Source organism: Falco naumanni, chromosome 14 (genome assembly GCF_017639655.2).
Source record: "Falco naumanni isolate bFalNau1 chromosome 14, bFalNau1.pat, whole genome shotgun sequence".
NCBI lineage: Eukaryota > Metazoa > Chordata > Aves > Falconiformes > Falconidae > Falco > Falco naumanni.
Window position 1 is genome coordinate 6,454,642 of NC_054067.1, and position 14,618 is coordinate 6,469,259.

The window sequence follows — 14,618 nt, forward strand, 5'->3', positions numbered from 1 at the left end:
TGAAATATGAGGCATTCAAGGTCCATAGAAGAGCTGGTGCTGCGCCTCCTGGCTCACTGCCCATGGAGCATCTTCTCTGAGCTCAGCATCTTTCTTCTTTTTCATTCATTAGGTGACAACCGATTTCAATGAAAAACAAAAAAAAAAAAAAAAAAAAAAAAAAAAAAAAAAACCCAAAAAAAAAACCCAAAAAAAACCAAAAAACCAACCAGCGTGAGAGAGAAGCCGTGAATGATAACCTGTTACCTAGAAGACTGCTACTTTCCTACTTTGAGTTAACATTCATATTTTGGTTAACAGTTTCTTCCTCTGACAAGTTTGTAGCCTTTGCTCCAGAGGCTGTAAGCTGCTCCTGGCGCATCCAGCGCTTCATACATCCGTGGTGCCATTAGGACAAATACCATTCTCGCCATGGGTTATTGGGATAACCTTCTGGGACTTCACGCCCACGCTAAGGGGAAGCCCAGCTTTTTGGAGCCCTGACAGCCTGGGGAGGCATATGAAGCCAGGTGCAAGTACTTCAGACTAAAATAACTCCATTAGCAGAACCTGGAGGAGTTTCTAAGAGAGTCACCTCGCTGACAAGTAAACTGCAAAGAAAAGGTGAAAATTGAGGCTGACTGGAAGATGGAAAAACGCTTTCCCTTGACTTGGTTTCTTTTTGCATCCAGCTTGGATGCACGGTATGTGTTACCAGGCATGTAAGCTGTTGACTGAAGCAGAGGAGAATGAGGACTCTATTAAAGAAAGCGGAGTATTTAATTGTTATTTTTATAGTTACTGCTTTTCTAAGCAAATCTTCATATCCAAATATTTCTGTGACTTTTCACTTTTATTTCTTACATAAATGGGAGAATCAGGTCAGCTCAGTTCCCACATCTAATGGCTTGTTGACAAGGAAAAAATTAATCAGAATAGCTACTGTGGAATAAATTACTCCAAAATAGCTTCCCTGTGGACGCCGTTATTCTGAAATAAGTGTGCCTTTTTTCTGATTAGTACTTATTCTGCCAGACCAATGTTTGTCAAGTTTCCCAAGTAGACAGCAGTCAGCCTGGAGAAATTAGTGCCTTCCAGAAAGTACATTGACTCCTTGAACAAGACTTGTCACTGCCATAACCATTCCACCGGCGGGGAGCAGCCCTGAGGGGCCATGTCTGACCACAAGCCCCCTGCACCCTCTGCAGTGATTTTCACCTGTATAAAGCAAAAGCAAGAGATTTTGATTTCTTTATCACCTTTTCAAGTCTAGTAGAGTTCTTTAACATTTGCAGTCTTGAAGAATCTACTAGAAATCTGCTGCTTGTCAGTTCGCTTATTAAGAAGATAGTTTCATTCCTTGGACAAAAAAGAGGAAGCAATAAGAGGAGATTATTTTTTTTTTCCTTGCAGTTCCAAGCTTGCTCTTCAGGTTCCAGCCAAAAAAAGTTCGTTTGTTTTTTCATCAGAACACAATGAAAAACCCTCTGGTTCATATCATGAATTCCTCCGTCCACTTCCCAGGTGGTTTTGGTTGGACTGGAGCCCCTTCTTGTTTCAGCTCACTGATTTCCTAGCAGATCTCCGTAGCTTTCTAGGTTTGCCTGAAGGTGAAGGGACTGCTACACTTCAAGTCCATAAACTCGGCACTGCTCTGTGAAGTTGTTCTCCCATCACTGGCAAATGCCTGTTGTCTCTGGGACTGGGGGAACATGGAAACAACTTAAAGCATGCACTGACCTGTAGCTAAGCCAACTTTGCTGGATCCAAGGGTCTTAGATTATTGTTGCTAGCTACCTAGAGTTGCCCTTGGCTCATTAACACAAGAACTAGCTTGCTCTTTCCGATTTCCCAGATGCAGTAGCAGAGATCTGTTAATATTTTTTGCTTAGCCAAGCAATTACCTTGCTCAAGGTCAGGCAAGAATTTTCAGATTCCAGGAAAGCCCATTTCATTATACTTGTTTGTTCTGTAGAAGGGCTTTTGCTTTCTTTTCAAAGTGAATGTTTTATGCTGTTACTTACTGAGCATTCACACAGTGCAGTGTGCTCCATTGAGAAAAGAGCAGAGCTCACTGAGGGTTGGTCTCGCGCCCATTAAAGTCAATGACAAAACTGCAGCAGCTTCCTTGATAACACAGTTTGCCCCGAGGAAGCGCGGTTTTACAGGCACCAAAGTGCTGGTATGAACAGAGCATGAAAAGCCAAAGCATGAAGTGAAAATATCTGAGAGTATGTTGATCATTCCGATCAACACAAGGGAAATCCATACAGTGATATGATGACTCCCCGTTTATTCAGACTGACCTTGTTAAAAATACAAAGAGATGTCTTTGTTGAAGGATACAGTGCCTAATCTTGCTTTATATGCATTAGTGTGCTTGTCAATCCAGGCAAGTTAGCAACTACTAAGTCATAAAATGGATGTTTAAGAAGATAGTTTTACCATACCTTATTAAATCTGTTTCTGGCTGAGTATGTAATTTAGGCAATTTGGTCATCTAAGCTGCTAATAGAAACAATTAAATGCCAATAGCTCAATTTTAAATTTTGTTTAGGTGCACTTCAGTGCTTCACTTTTCATCATAAGCTTTGGAAATTTAAGTAAATTAATTTCACCCACAAATGTTCTTGCAAGTTTTTGCATGAAGGAATGTTGATTTTTCAAAAATAAAAATCTGTTTGTCCTGTTTTTCATACTTGAAAATGGAGGGGTGGGTTTATTTTCACTTTCCAAATGTGCTTTCCTGGTGCAAACATCCATGGAGGAGACTGTACCTGCCAGGTCACCAGAACAGAGCCCGTGTCAAGAGTGCCTTTGTATATCACCAGCTACAAAAGGAGCATTGCCACGATTCTGTCCTTTTTGGCTCATTCAAGTATTGCAACCAATAAATGAAAAGTAAACATCCTTGAAGCACTAATAAAACAAGTAATGTAACAAGTACCGTTTTTTTACTACTGTAGTGAGGATGCTTGTGAGAGTTAGATAACATTTCAGACTTCGCTGTTTCAGACCGGTGAGCAAGTGTACACCCCGCACAGGTGTGAACAGCCAGCAGTGATAATAAAGGACTATTAGAGATACCAGCTGCACAGTGTGGATCGTGCACCCATCGGACTAATGAGTAGTGTGCGGTGATTTTTTTCTTCTGCCTGCTCTGCAGTGAAGGCAGTCCTGCTCTTCCCTATGCACTTAGTTTGTAGGTCCTGTTTTCTCGTTGTCGTGTGGGGATTTTATGAGGTGATAACAGTGTTAATGACTAGAGAGAAATAACCCTCCTGGACTAAGCATGTACATTAATGCTTTATTGAATTTGAATGTGTCATAATCAGCATGCCTTCCGATTGATTAAATACTGCCTGTGCTCTCCAGTAGTAAACATGGTGCTTTATTCCCAGACTCACTCCATTTCCTGAACTTTCCATTCTCTCCATTTTAGATGGCTTGACAGACTGCGTAGACCCTGACTGTTGTCAGCAAAGCAATTGCTATGCCAGCCCTCTCTGCCAGGGTTCGCCTGACCCCCTTGACCTCATCCAGCACAGCCAGCCGCCCTTCTCTCAGCATCCTCCAAGGCTCTTTTATGATCGAATCAGGTTCCTCATCGGGAAGGAAAGCACTCATGTAATCCCAGGAGATGTCTCATTTGAGAGCAGGTGAGTTTTCTTTTAGATGAAAGACTTTTCTGAATATTGAGAACTGAAGGAAATTATTTATCCGGGGGGGGGGGGGGGGGGGGGGGAAGGGGGGGGGGGACAAAACGGTGATACCTGGATAGCTGAGAATTCTTCACTGGTGATCAAAAAATGCTTAAAAGAATAGCAAAAGTTTTAAGTCCCAGCAGCTGAGGATCCTTTTTATCAGATTCTTGTTCCTACCCACCTAGTTCATAAAAACATCACAGCAGCACACTCTGCTACTCTTATTACCAAAACACTGGCTGTTATGGAAAGTAAGCTATCTCGTACTTGTAAAATAAGTGGCGGTGGGGGAAGCTGAGAGCATTACACTGTAGGTATGTCCAGTGCCAGGAAGCAGAAAGACAAGTCGGGTTCATATGCGTTGTATTCACTCGCTTTTCTGCCCCGTAGAATTTGAGTGGTATTTACCACGTAATAAATTTCACATGTCACATATAATCTAGCTGCCTAATTAACAGACATTTTGGGTTTACTACACGTTGATAGACCAGCACGGAGTTTACCATTTTGTACTGCGGTTACTCGTGAGCTGTCATGCGAACGCGAGAGTGATCGCCGTGTGTGAGATTGGCTTGCCCTTTAACAGGAAAAGACTGTGCAGTAGGAAAGGGGCACTTACTTGCTCAGAAAACCTGGTAACACACGGTTTCGTGAACATTTGAAATATAGGGGCACATAAGTTTTTATGCTGTAGTTCACCTGGGAAGCTATAACTTACCTGCTGACAAAGAGATCCACAAATCATCCGCATCACCTAACTATTACCCTGTCAACCAGGCCTATGCATTAGATAAACCATGTTCCAGTAATAAGGGCATAAGATTTTTTTTTATTTTCACAGAACATAGCATGTAGGTTACAACCTCAACTGCACTCCATAGCTGCACGCTCATTCAGTGCACTTTCTCTTCGTAACTTCTTAATTTTTAATAAAGTAAATATGTAAACAGAGTCTTTATTGATCTGAAATACCTAAACATTTAATCACTATTAATTATGTAACAGGATGTTATAAATAGGTAGAACAATAGGGCATGAAAATGAACTGGGTGGAAAGCACCCAGCTGCCGGCGGTGGGGTGCCAGTGCCGCCGTGCCTGGTGCGGGTTCCTCGCCTGGCTCTCCATACAGCGGAGCTTACTGCAGTTTAAACCAAAAGTCACCGCTGAAAGATTTTCTTCATCAAAATGTCTCGCAGTGAGGTGTTTTCAGAGAGGAGGTGAGCACTTAAGTCGCCTGTACTGCGTTCTGTGACACTGCAAATGTTAGCAGCCGGATTGCACGTAATCCCATCAACGTGCTTTTATAGGTATAAGGAACTGATCTTTTAAAGCTATCAATGATGGGATTTAACTTGGATTTAAAAGCCTTTTCTGAGTATTTCGTTTCTTTACACTGATATCTGCCGTGCCTTTGAAGAGCAAGGAGCAGCGAAGGTGCGTGTGTGAGCAGCAGCCCACCCTCGCTGCAGTGTGGTACTTTACACCACTGAGGAACGCAACTTGTACTTGCATTGGTGCGTCGTTCTCTCTCCAGATATCGTTTCCTCCCACTGTAGAGAAATTATTAGTTAAAGTTCGGTGAGAAGATCATTGGGATTCAGACGAAGCTGGCTGTATCTTTGGAATCAGGGCAGTGCCTGGAGACTTGTGCTGTGCCATGTCTCCTGGGTTTTGTCAACAGTAATCTGCAGTGTACTGGGCACCCCGAGGAGTTCATCAGTCCACACTTTGCTTGATCCTCAAGTCTTCCAGGCTGTTGAAAAATTGCTCATCCATAAGTCAAATATTATTAAAAACTGCCAGAATTTTCCTCAAGGATGAGAGATAAGCAGAGTCTCAGGAGGCAATAGCTTAGCTGTGCTGCCTCTGTTCAGAAATCTTCCTCTGACATTGTCAATCTGACTGTCATCTAGTGTCTGGTCTTCTCCCAGGAATTAAGATTACTGAAAAAAATATAAAAAGACAACTGTTACTACAAAAAAAAAAAAATCAGAAATCTGTGATCTTGCCTATCTGGTACAGACCAAAGAATGCTTGTGGGTTTTTAATCCCCTTTAGGCTATTGCTGAAAAGGTTGTGTCCAGGCAGATGATATTTAACTCATGGCTGCCTGCAGTGACACTTATTTTATAGCATTGGTGGTTCAACAAGAAATTTTGGAAGGATCGGGTGAAATAGTGCCATTCATTTATTTCAGAGCACTGGCATACATTTCTAGTGGTGCTCAGATTTTGCAAAGTCCTATCTGGCTGCTTTTTTTTTTTTTTTTTTTTCTTCTTTGCAAGAAGTCTCTGAGACCATTAGGAGGATTAAAGAAGAAACATCTATCCCATGTTTTATTTTACGGTACCATAGGTCAGTGGAGCTCCAGCGTGGGTGATGTTTGCATGAATCTCACTGTAGATAAAGCCAAAGTGATGCTGAATAAATTTGGGAAAGCTGTCAAAAAAACCGGTGAAGTTTATCTCTGTCTTTCAGACTGAAAGTGTTTGGTCTCTGCCATATCCTGGCATTTGCAACATCATCTGAAGTTGTTCTGATAACTGCTGGGTCATCTATTCTTTTGCATTTGCTTCTTTAGACTTTCTCTTAGATCTAATTTTGAAACATTTGGCTTCTACCTGATGCAGTCAGGGTGTTGCATTGAGCCGTGGCTGAATGCTACCCTAAAATTAATGTGAAGGAGCTAAATGTTTTCCAAACTGTTTGTGCTTTTTATTATGTCAGAGCTGTGTCATTTGCACGGGGTGTTTACAGACTCATAACTTGACCTGTGACAGGCTGAAAGGCAGATTAGACACATTCTGAATAAATGGAAATGTACTGGCTTACATCAGCAATGGTTCTGACCTACCGCATGTAGCAGGGTGTAGCAGATTATAATGTTTTTTATCAACTTCTGTTCTCAGGAAGGTTTTAACTTGTTTCTTTGCCGAGTATTTTTAATGCATGCTGCTGGCAAGCTATTTGACTCGCTGCAAATTGCCTACAAAAAGGGTCCAGTGTATGGTACTGAATTAATTACCCTTCAAAGGCTGCTTACAGCAACATTGTCAGCAGGAAGAAATGAATGTACCTTACTAGCCTTTAGCTTAATTTCTCTGATTGAAGATTTTAATCAGAAATGTAGTACAGTAAAATGACATCTTCTGGTAATGTGACACTTGCAAATTCACAAGTTGCTTGACAGAGTTCCACATCTGAGCCTAATGTCTCAGCCTGAGGTGCTCAGAGAATATTGGAAACTTAACATGCAAAACAAAAGAAAGAAAAAAAATAGCAGATAAGTAGCAGTAGAGCAAGGCAGAACGGTGGTGGAATAATGAAACACTACAGATAGTGAAAGAATGCATCTAGAATTTTAAACTTCTATTTATATTTTAAATTAGAGATGTCAAACAAACTGCCTGATGGCAGAGAGCTGAGACCTGCAGAGCTGAGATCCTCAGTTACACGTGGACTGACCCATGAAGCACTGACAGAGAAATCCTACTGCTTTTAGGCCACCTGCAAGTCCTGGGAAGGAATCTCTGTGCTTTCTCTCAAAAAGCCAACTGCTCCCTCTGGAGTTGCAGATTTAGTACAGCTCACCAAGGGACTAGAAACATTTTTAATGCATTTGAAAACACTCGGGCAGCTTCTCAGGGGCATGTTCTTTCCCAGCTCCTCCAAATTAGAAAAGGCATTTTTGTGCTTCCTTTCAAGTTAAAACAACTCAGACAGCCTTAGCCCAAAATCATGCAATCTTTGCAAACAGATGACTGTTTGGACAGGTAGTATGAGTTGTTACCCCCGTGAGAAAGAAAAGCAGGCCGTCTCAGGCGTGTAGAATAAACCTTGGAGGCTGAGAATAGAAGAGGGACATGCAGCACATTGAGGAGACATAATGATCTTCAGAGGTTTCTCTGGTAAAATTAAGAAAAGCGGTGAGCAGTAGCAAGGTCTGCAGCTCATCTGGAAAAAGAGGGTGAACGTTGAAGCAAGGAAGCGTGAAGTGGCAGTTGAGTATGAAGTGACATCACCAGAGGGAACATGCTCTAAAAGCTCTGGCAAGGAAGGGGAATAACTGAGGTCTTCTGCAAGCAGCAGAGCTGCAGGGAGCTTGCGTGCCAGCATGCCTGTGGGCATGGGGTCTGCTTTGTGAGCTGTCAGGGCGCTGGGGAAGGACGGAGAACCTGCCGCAAACTGGGGCGTTGTTTGTTACCTCCCCAAGCCGCTGAGAATACTGCTCAATGTAACTGAAAAATGTTTTCATACCTGCAGTAAATGTTAAAATTAAAACTAATTCTGATCAAACAGTCAGAGATTTAGTAGGTGTTGGTAATTCAAGAAGAGGCCAGAGAGTAGAAGACTCTTTAACTTAGAGTAGGTAATAAAACAATAGTAAATAATGAGGACAAATGTAGCAACACAGGCTTAGAATGTTTAAAATCTAAAAGTTTGCAAAGACAGTTCAATACAGATGAATGTAGAATAATGAGGTTTACACGTCTTTATTGCATACCATAAATGTGTGTGGCTTGTAAAATATGACAAATAAAAAAGAGGCAAGAAAGTTGAAAGATAGGCCTCTTAATATTATTTATGAATAATGAGAAGTGAAGTGAATGAGTAGAGGAAAGAAAGACTATGTGTGAAATACTTATGAGTTTGATGAGTTGTTATCGCACAAATCTGTGTGCTTGATAAAATACGAGGATGGAGTGGAGTCAGGTCTGTGTGGAATGAGCAAGCAGGAGTGTGAGAATAATGTACTGAATAATGATGACTCTTAGGAGTCTCTGTCTCTTGTACCAATGTGTGTTGTAAATACATGGAGTGCACTAATAAAGGGATTAGAAAAGGAAAGCCAGGTCTGTCGATGTTAGAAATATGAGGGAAAAAAAATAGAAAGCAGTATTTTCTGCTCTAACAAATCAAAGAGTAATTGAACTTGGCTGTTCTGTTGAGTTAGTCTTGTGAGTCTGTTGAGACACACAGGCGCTTGATTGCCTTCAGTGGAGAAGCAGGTTTTGCCCAAAAATAGGGCCACAATCAATTTAATTAATGTAGAAAACCAAAAGGTGGTAAATCAGAAGTCTGTTCTGCATAGTGGAACTAATGAAGCCTCTCCCATTCCTCTGGGATTTATCAACATCTTTGCTGAAAATCATCATCTTTCTATGTCCTGGGAGCATGGAGTTCATGTTAGCACTGTGCTGAACGGTGAACTCGCAAAGGGGTTATTTTTTGCCAGTTGCCTTTTCTCAGGTCATAGTCAGCCGGCTGTGATGATATCATAGTGATAAATTAGTGTCCTGCTGAGTGGCTTTGGGGAGTGGGATCTTATGAAACAAGTCAGAGTTTTCAGAAATTTATGCTCTTGAATTTGTGTGTATGATTTCATTGGATTGTGATCAATTAATCTCTCATGCGATATCTTCTAAATTCCTATATAGACTCCTAAATAACTTTCATCTGAGGTGCTATTAAGTTTCTCCTTTAGATTACATATTCACAGTGCAAAGGTAGGACGTGTCTGTTGAGTTCTACCATGAACTTTCAAATAGAAAGAGAAATATTAACAATATCTAAATTTACTGTTTATATAGAATAATTAACGCTGGTTACCTTTATAAGTAATCTATCGGGTTTGACCCTAAATGACTTAACATTATCAAAAAGCTCCTGCACACACAGTTCACTTTGTTACGTGAAACCACAGTTCCAGCAAGTACGTGCAACTGTATCGTTAGATCCCAAGGCCTGGATCCGTTCAGCCAGGGGAGGGATGCTAATGCAGCGTACCTGGCTGCACGGGGTAAATTACTGGAAAGTGTTTCAGTAGAATGCAGCTCTGTAAACCCTTAGAAAATCCCACTAGACCTAATCTGCACCACGGGGGTATTTTACAACTTAATCCTCATCCTTCATGAGACTCATCTCCTTTACGTTTCACTCTTCAAATACGTAAAAGGCTAAAGCTAAGAAAAAGACAGTAATTTCTTCACCATTTCTGTGGCTAGGGTGAAAGTAATGGTCTTAAAGGGCAGGAGTGGAGGTTCAAATTAGAAAAATTTGCCATGTGTAAAGCACTCATACAAAAGCATTGGAATGGGTTACTTGGTGAAGTTATAGAGTTAGACAAGCATCTGTCTGGAGTAATGTAGGTATAGTTGATCTTACCTGAGGCAAAGCAATGGACAAGATAAAGTCTTGTATTTTCTTTCAGCTCTCATTTTCTATGATTGTGTGATCCTGTTAGCCCCTGATTAGACCCACTTAGTGGTGAGTTCACTTTCCTGTCCACTGACTGATGCGTTCTGCTGTGCTGCCATATTCCAACCCCTTTACTGGGATGGGAGGATTTTTATGCTGGAAAGTCAGTGCAAGTCCAACACATCCTAGGGGGAATTTAAAAGGGCATAACATGTGATGGGGGATTGAGAAAAATGTACGTTACGCTTGATTAGGCGTGCTCTGAATTTACCTGCATAACTTTCTGAAGTTTGGTGAAGACCATATGTCTCACTGCTGCCTTATCAAATTAGTTCAGCTTTTTTCTAATAGACAGCAATGCCCTATTCTTAGCAGCAGAGAACGAGGTTTCATTCGCCCCTCTCACAAATCATCACCCCCTAGAGCCACAGCAAGCTAAATCACGCTATCAGTGAAACCTTCACATTGCTATTCAATGGCAGAACAAATGGTACCATGAAATACAGCCGGAAATGGAAATATATTCTCGATACACCAGCAATTCACAGGAGAGTCTGTGTGTTGTCTTCCTGAGATAATGGTTTTTCAAATCAATCTTTTGGACTTGTTTGACTTTTCATTCAAAATCAGCAGTCACAATATTATCATAGTTTTGGCTGTCTAGGGCAGAAGTATAGCACAGTTCCTGAAATCAGTGCCCTTCTCACCCTCCTGATGTGTCTGGTGTTGTCTTCTCTTCTTTTTGTTACAGGCGGGCGTGTGTCATTCGAGGCCAGGTGGTAGCAATAGATGGAACACCGCTGGTTGGAGTGAACGTCAGTTTTCTGCACCACAATGAGTATGGATACACCATCAGTCGACAGGACGGAAGGTCAGGCTTTCATGTGTGTTCTCTCACTGGTTTAGATTTGTATAGTTAGGGCCATCTACCACCTTCTATTCGTGTACAAAATTTTCATAGATGTCGCTACCGTTCATAGTGTGGATTGAGGATGGCTCCTGGCTCTCTGCTCTGGGAGCCCATTTAGTTAGAGCTCCCGGTGGTAAAGGGACTTAAGAAGAAAGAAGAAGAAAAACCCTAAACAGCAACAAGGTTACAGTGACATTGAAACACCTGGAGTGAAAACGTGACAGTACAGCCACCTTCTTGACATTTGAATATTTTCACTAGTCGGGTTTTCCAGAGAATCCCCTATCTTTCCTCTTTCTTTCTGTTGTTAAGTGTGGATCTTCCGAGTAGTGTGTTGACGTGTCAGTGAAGCTGACACCTTTAGTTGATCACCTGAGCCACACAGCAAAAGTGAGGACAGACTCTTCCCACAGCTGAAATGGTTAAATTGCTGTTCCACATCCAGTCCAGAGCAATCCTGGCTCCCCCTTTTTCCCCAGCCTTCTAGGGCTGAGTTCAGTTCTCAAAGAAAGGCGAAAATCCTATATATTATATATTGCACTCCAGAGTTGGCTATCCATTTGCAATAGGGTCATGATTTGCTCCTGAACTTGAATTAAGCTGCTAAGGGCAGTTTAAGACTTCATCTTCCTTGGCTGTGTTATGAATTACGAGAAATCAGAAGCTGTCTTCCAACAGGGAACGAGTGTAATTTGTCACTGTTTCCACAGTTCAGGGTTGTTTTTTTGGTGGGTTGTGGTTGGTATTTTTTTTGTTTGGCTTTGCCAATTTATAAAAATAAGGAGCATTCATAATTATTTTACCTTAGTTTATTGACTTTCAAATTGCACTACTGAAAGTTAGTGATTATCATTTCCTCTTTACGCTAGCCTGGATAAAGTTGTTGCATTAAAATATGCTACCTGTATTTCGCTGTGAATGTAATCGGTGTCATTTGGGAAATGTGATGAGATATGCATAATTAAGTCTGACTTCTTATCACAGTTTGTTACCGTCAAAAGCCTCCATAATAGATGCATTCAATAACACAGAGAGTGAAGTATCTATTTACATATTACCTTGTGTCGCCTGACTAGGGATGTCAGAAACTCAGGAAATTGAGACCATATATCGTGCCTCCTATGTTCCACTGTTTTGCAGCCCAGATATGCCAAAGGTTCTTCACAATGGCTCCCCGAGGATCGCCTGCTTCATGTACAAGAGCTGGTTCAGTTCTCAGTGCGACTAATAGGCATCTTTCCCAGAAAGTTCATATCCTGCACAGACGGGTCTCCTGCTCAGTGCACTCAACCTTTTCCCCCTGCTACTTTTAGAAAAAGGGAAAAGGACATGTTAACAGCGAAAAGGCCTGAAAGGCTTTAAGGCTTCTCATTCTGCATGCTGTACCTGCATGGATTATGAGCAGCATCCCCTTTCTGGGCTAGGAATTTCTTTTCATGTAAACCAAAGTAACTGGGTCCACGCTTTTGTTAGATGACTCATTAGTATTGATTCTAGTTGATAAATAGAGGGGAGGTGGGCCAAGTCATGGTGCGGTGCTGTACCTTGCTATTGATGCATGCAGGGAGAAAGCACAGAGATGTAAAGCTTCTTTGTGAATACCAAGGTGACACCAGGAAGCTATACTTGAATGATTTCACATAGTAAATTAAAGGCTGTAATGAGCAACATTTAAGTTTTTGTTTGTGATGTATTGAAAGTTGTGGTAATATGATGATAAACCAAAAAGAAACAAAGCAATTTGCTTTCTCTTTTCCAGTTTTGACCTTGTGGCTGTTGGAGGCATCTCTGTCACTCTAGTTTTTGAAAGATCTCCTTTCATATCTGAAAAAAGGACACTTTGGTTGCCTTGGAATAGATTTGTCATTGTAGACAAAGTTGTAATGCAAAGAACAGAGCCAAACACACCATCTTGTGACATCAGTAGTTTTATCAGCCCAAACCCGATCGTACTCCCTTCACCCTTGACAGCATTTGGAGGGTCCTGTCCTGAAAGAGGAACTGTAATTCCAGAGCTACAGGTAATGAAAAGCCTTTCAAATTAATAATTTGTTCAGTGGTAGAAGAAGTGCTAGACAATTTTAGAAGATGATACCAGATAGCAAGCGATTAACTGCTGTGATGTTAGTCACTTGTCAATGACACCAATGTATCTCTCTTTAGTAATGTTTCACAAAATTTTTCTTTCTTTCCTTTCTTTCCTTTCTTTCCTTTCTTTCCTTTCTTTCCTTTCTTTCCTTTCTTTCCTTTCTTTCCTTTCTTTCCTTTCTTTCCTTTCTTTCCTTTCTTTCCTTTCTTTCCTTTCTTTCCTTTCTTTCCTTTCTTTCCCTTCTTTCCCTTCTTTCCCTTCTTTTCCCTTCTTTTCCCTTCTTTTCCCTTCTTTTCCCTTCTTTTCCCTTCTTTTCCCTTCTTTTCCCTTCTTTTCCCTTCTTTTCCCTTCTTTTCCCTTCTTTTTGTTAATATCTGAAAGTGCTTTATTTCTTACCTCCAAGTAGAAGAAAGTGAGGAGTCCTAGCATGATTTATTATTGAAATCCTGATTTATTTATAGCGATGCACAGAACCATTCCTAGGTTACAGATACACAGTACAACTTCCCCGTACATCAGTGCAAGACATGACCCAGGATGCTTTGAAGACTTCTAGGGATGTTCTGTTCACTTCTAGTTCTTTACAGTGGCATCTTCACTATATGCTGCCTTCTTGGGTTTTATTACTTTCTTTCTCAGGTAGAGCAATTTTTACATGGTCTTTAGGATTGTTTTTATTTAAATGTCTTTTTTCTTGACACTCCTTAAGTTTAGAAGTAATTTCTAATCAACCTTGTATTTAACTGTTCTTTTATTTGGGACTTAAAGGAGGTTGTATGAGTCAAACACCCAACAAAATACAGCTACACAAGTTTCAGATCATGTTAACCTGATTTTTAGTGTGTTGTTTGAGCAATAAAGCCCCTTTTGCCTTCTCTTTAAATGTCACTGAGCCAGTCTGGAAGATATTTTGGAGGCTACATATAGACATGAATATCTCTGAACTTTTCTCTTTTTCTTGTAAAAGTGCTACTGATGAAGAGCCTTTATTCTCCATGTAAAAGGCCTGTGACTGAACTCAATTATATCTAAACATCTCCATAACTATTAAAAACATCACGTTTCAGCTAGTTGATGGCCATAGTGTTGCTTCACAGAATGTATGAAGTGAAACTAATGAACGTGAATTAAGAATAACTGATATACACTGGTAAAAAAAAACCTGGGTCACATTACTCCACTTGAGGTGTCCCTGGGTCATCTTTAAATGGTGAGGTACCCAAAGATGCAGTCTGCTCAGAGAGAAACTGCCCCCAGTCCTATTTTTTTTTGTCATTGCAGGGTTCTTAGTGTGTTAAGTTTCATTGTACAGTACTGGGAAATGTGCAAGAATTAGCCCAGAATAATAGGAGAAGGAGATATATTATCATGTATTAATGCATGAATATTTCTTCCTGCTTTTCTATTAAAAAATGAGAAAACATGTCAAATACATGACAGAGGGGGCAGCTGGGATGCCAGCAGGAAAGAAGGGGAACACTGCAAATCAGGAACAATAAAGGGAGCAGGATTTCCCTGGCAGCGCTACATTTCATATGTCGAAGTGACAAGTGCTGGCAGGCCTCCAGCTGTACTGCAGCAATCCTGTGACAGTGATAGTGGTGCAATGTGTAAATACAATTGTTTTGAAAGTGAAGTAATCTATTGTTAAACAAGAAGAATTTTAAAACTGGGAAATCTAAACAAAACAGTTTGTGTTTTTCCAAGCTAAACGAATTGATCGTTGTGCCAGGTTGG

At 40.9% G+C, this 14,618-nt stretch overlaps 1 protein-coding gene across 2 annotated transcripts in view; it reads left to right on the top strand.

The window, feature by feature from the left end:
• TENM1 (teneurin transmembrane protein 1) overlaps positions 1–14,618 on the top strand; it is a 344,996-nt gene that overhangs the window by 253,134 nt on the left and 77,244 nt on the right. For both annotated transcript variants that reach the window (XM_040614729.1, XM_040614730.1), the window contains 3 exons: positions 3,422–3,638; positions 10,634–10,753; positions 12,552–12,813. In XM_040614729.1, the coding sequence (XP_040470663.1) occupies positions 3,422–3,638; positions 10,634–10,753; positions 12,552–12,813 (599 nt within the window). The remainder of the gene's footprint in view (positions 1–3,421; positions 3,639–10,633; positions 10,754–12,551; positions 12,814–14,618) is intronic.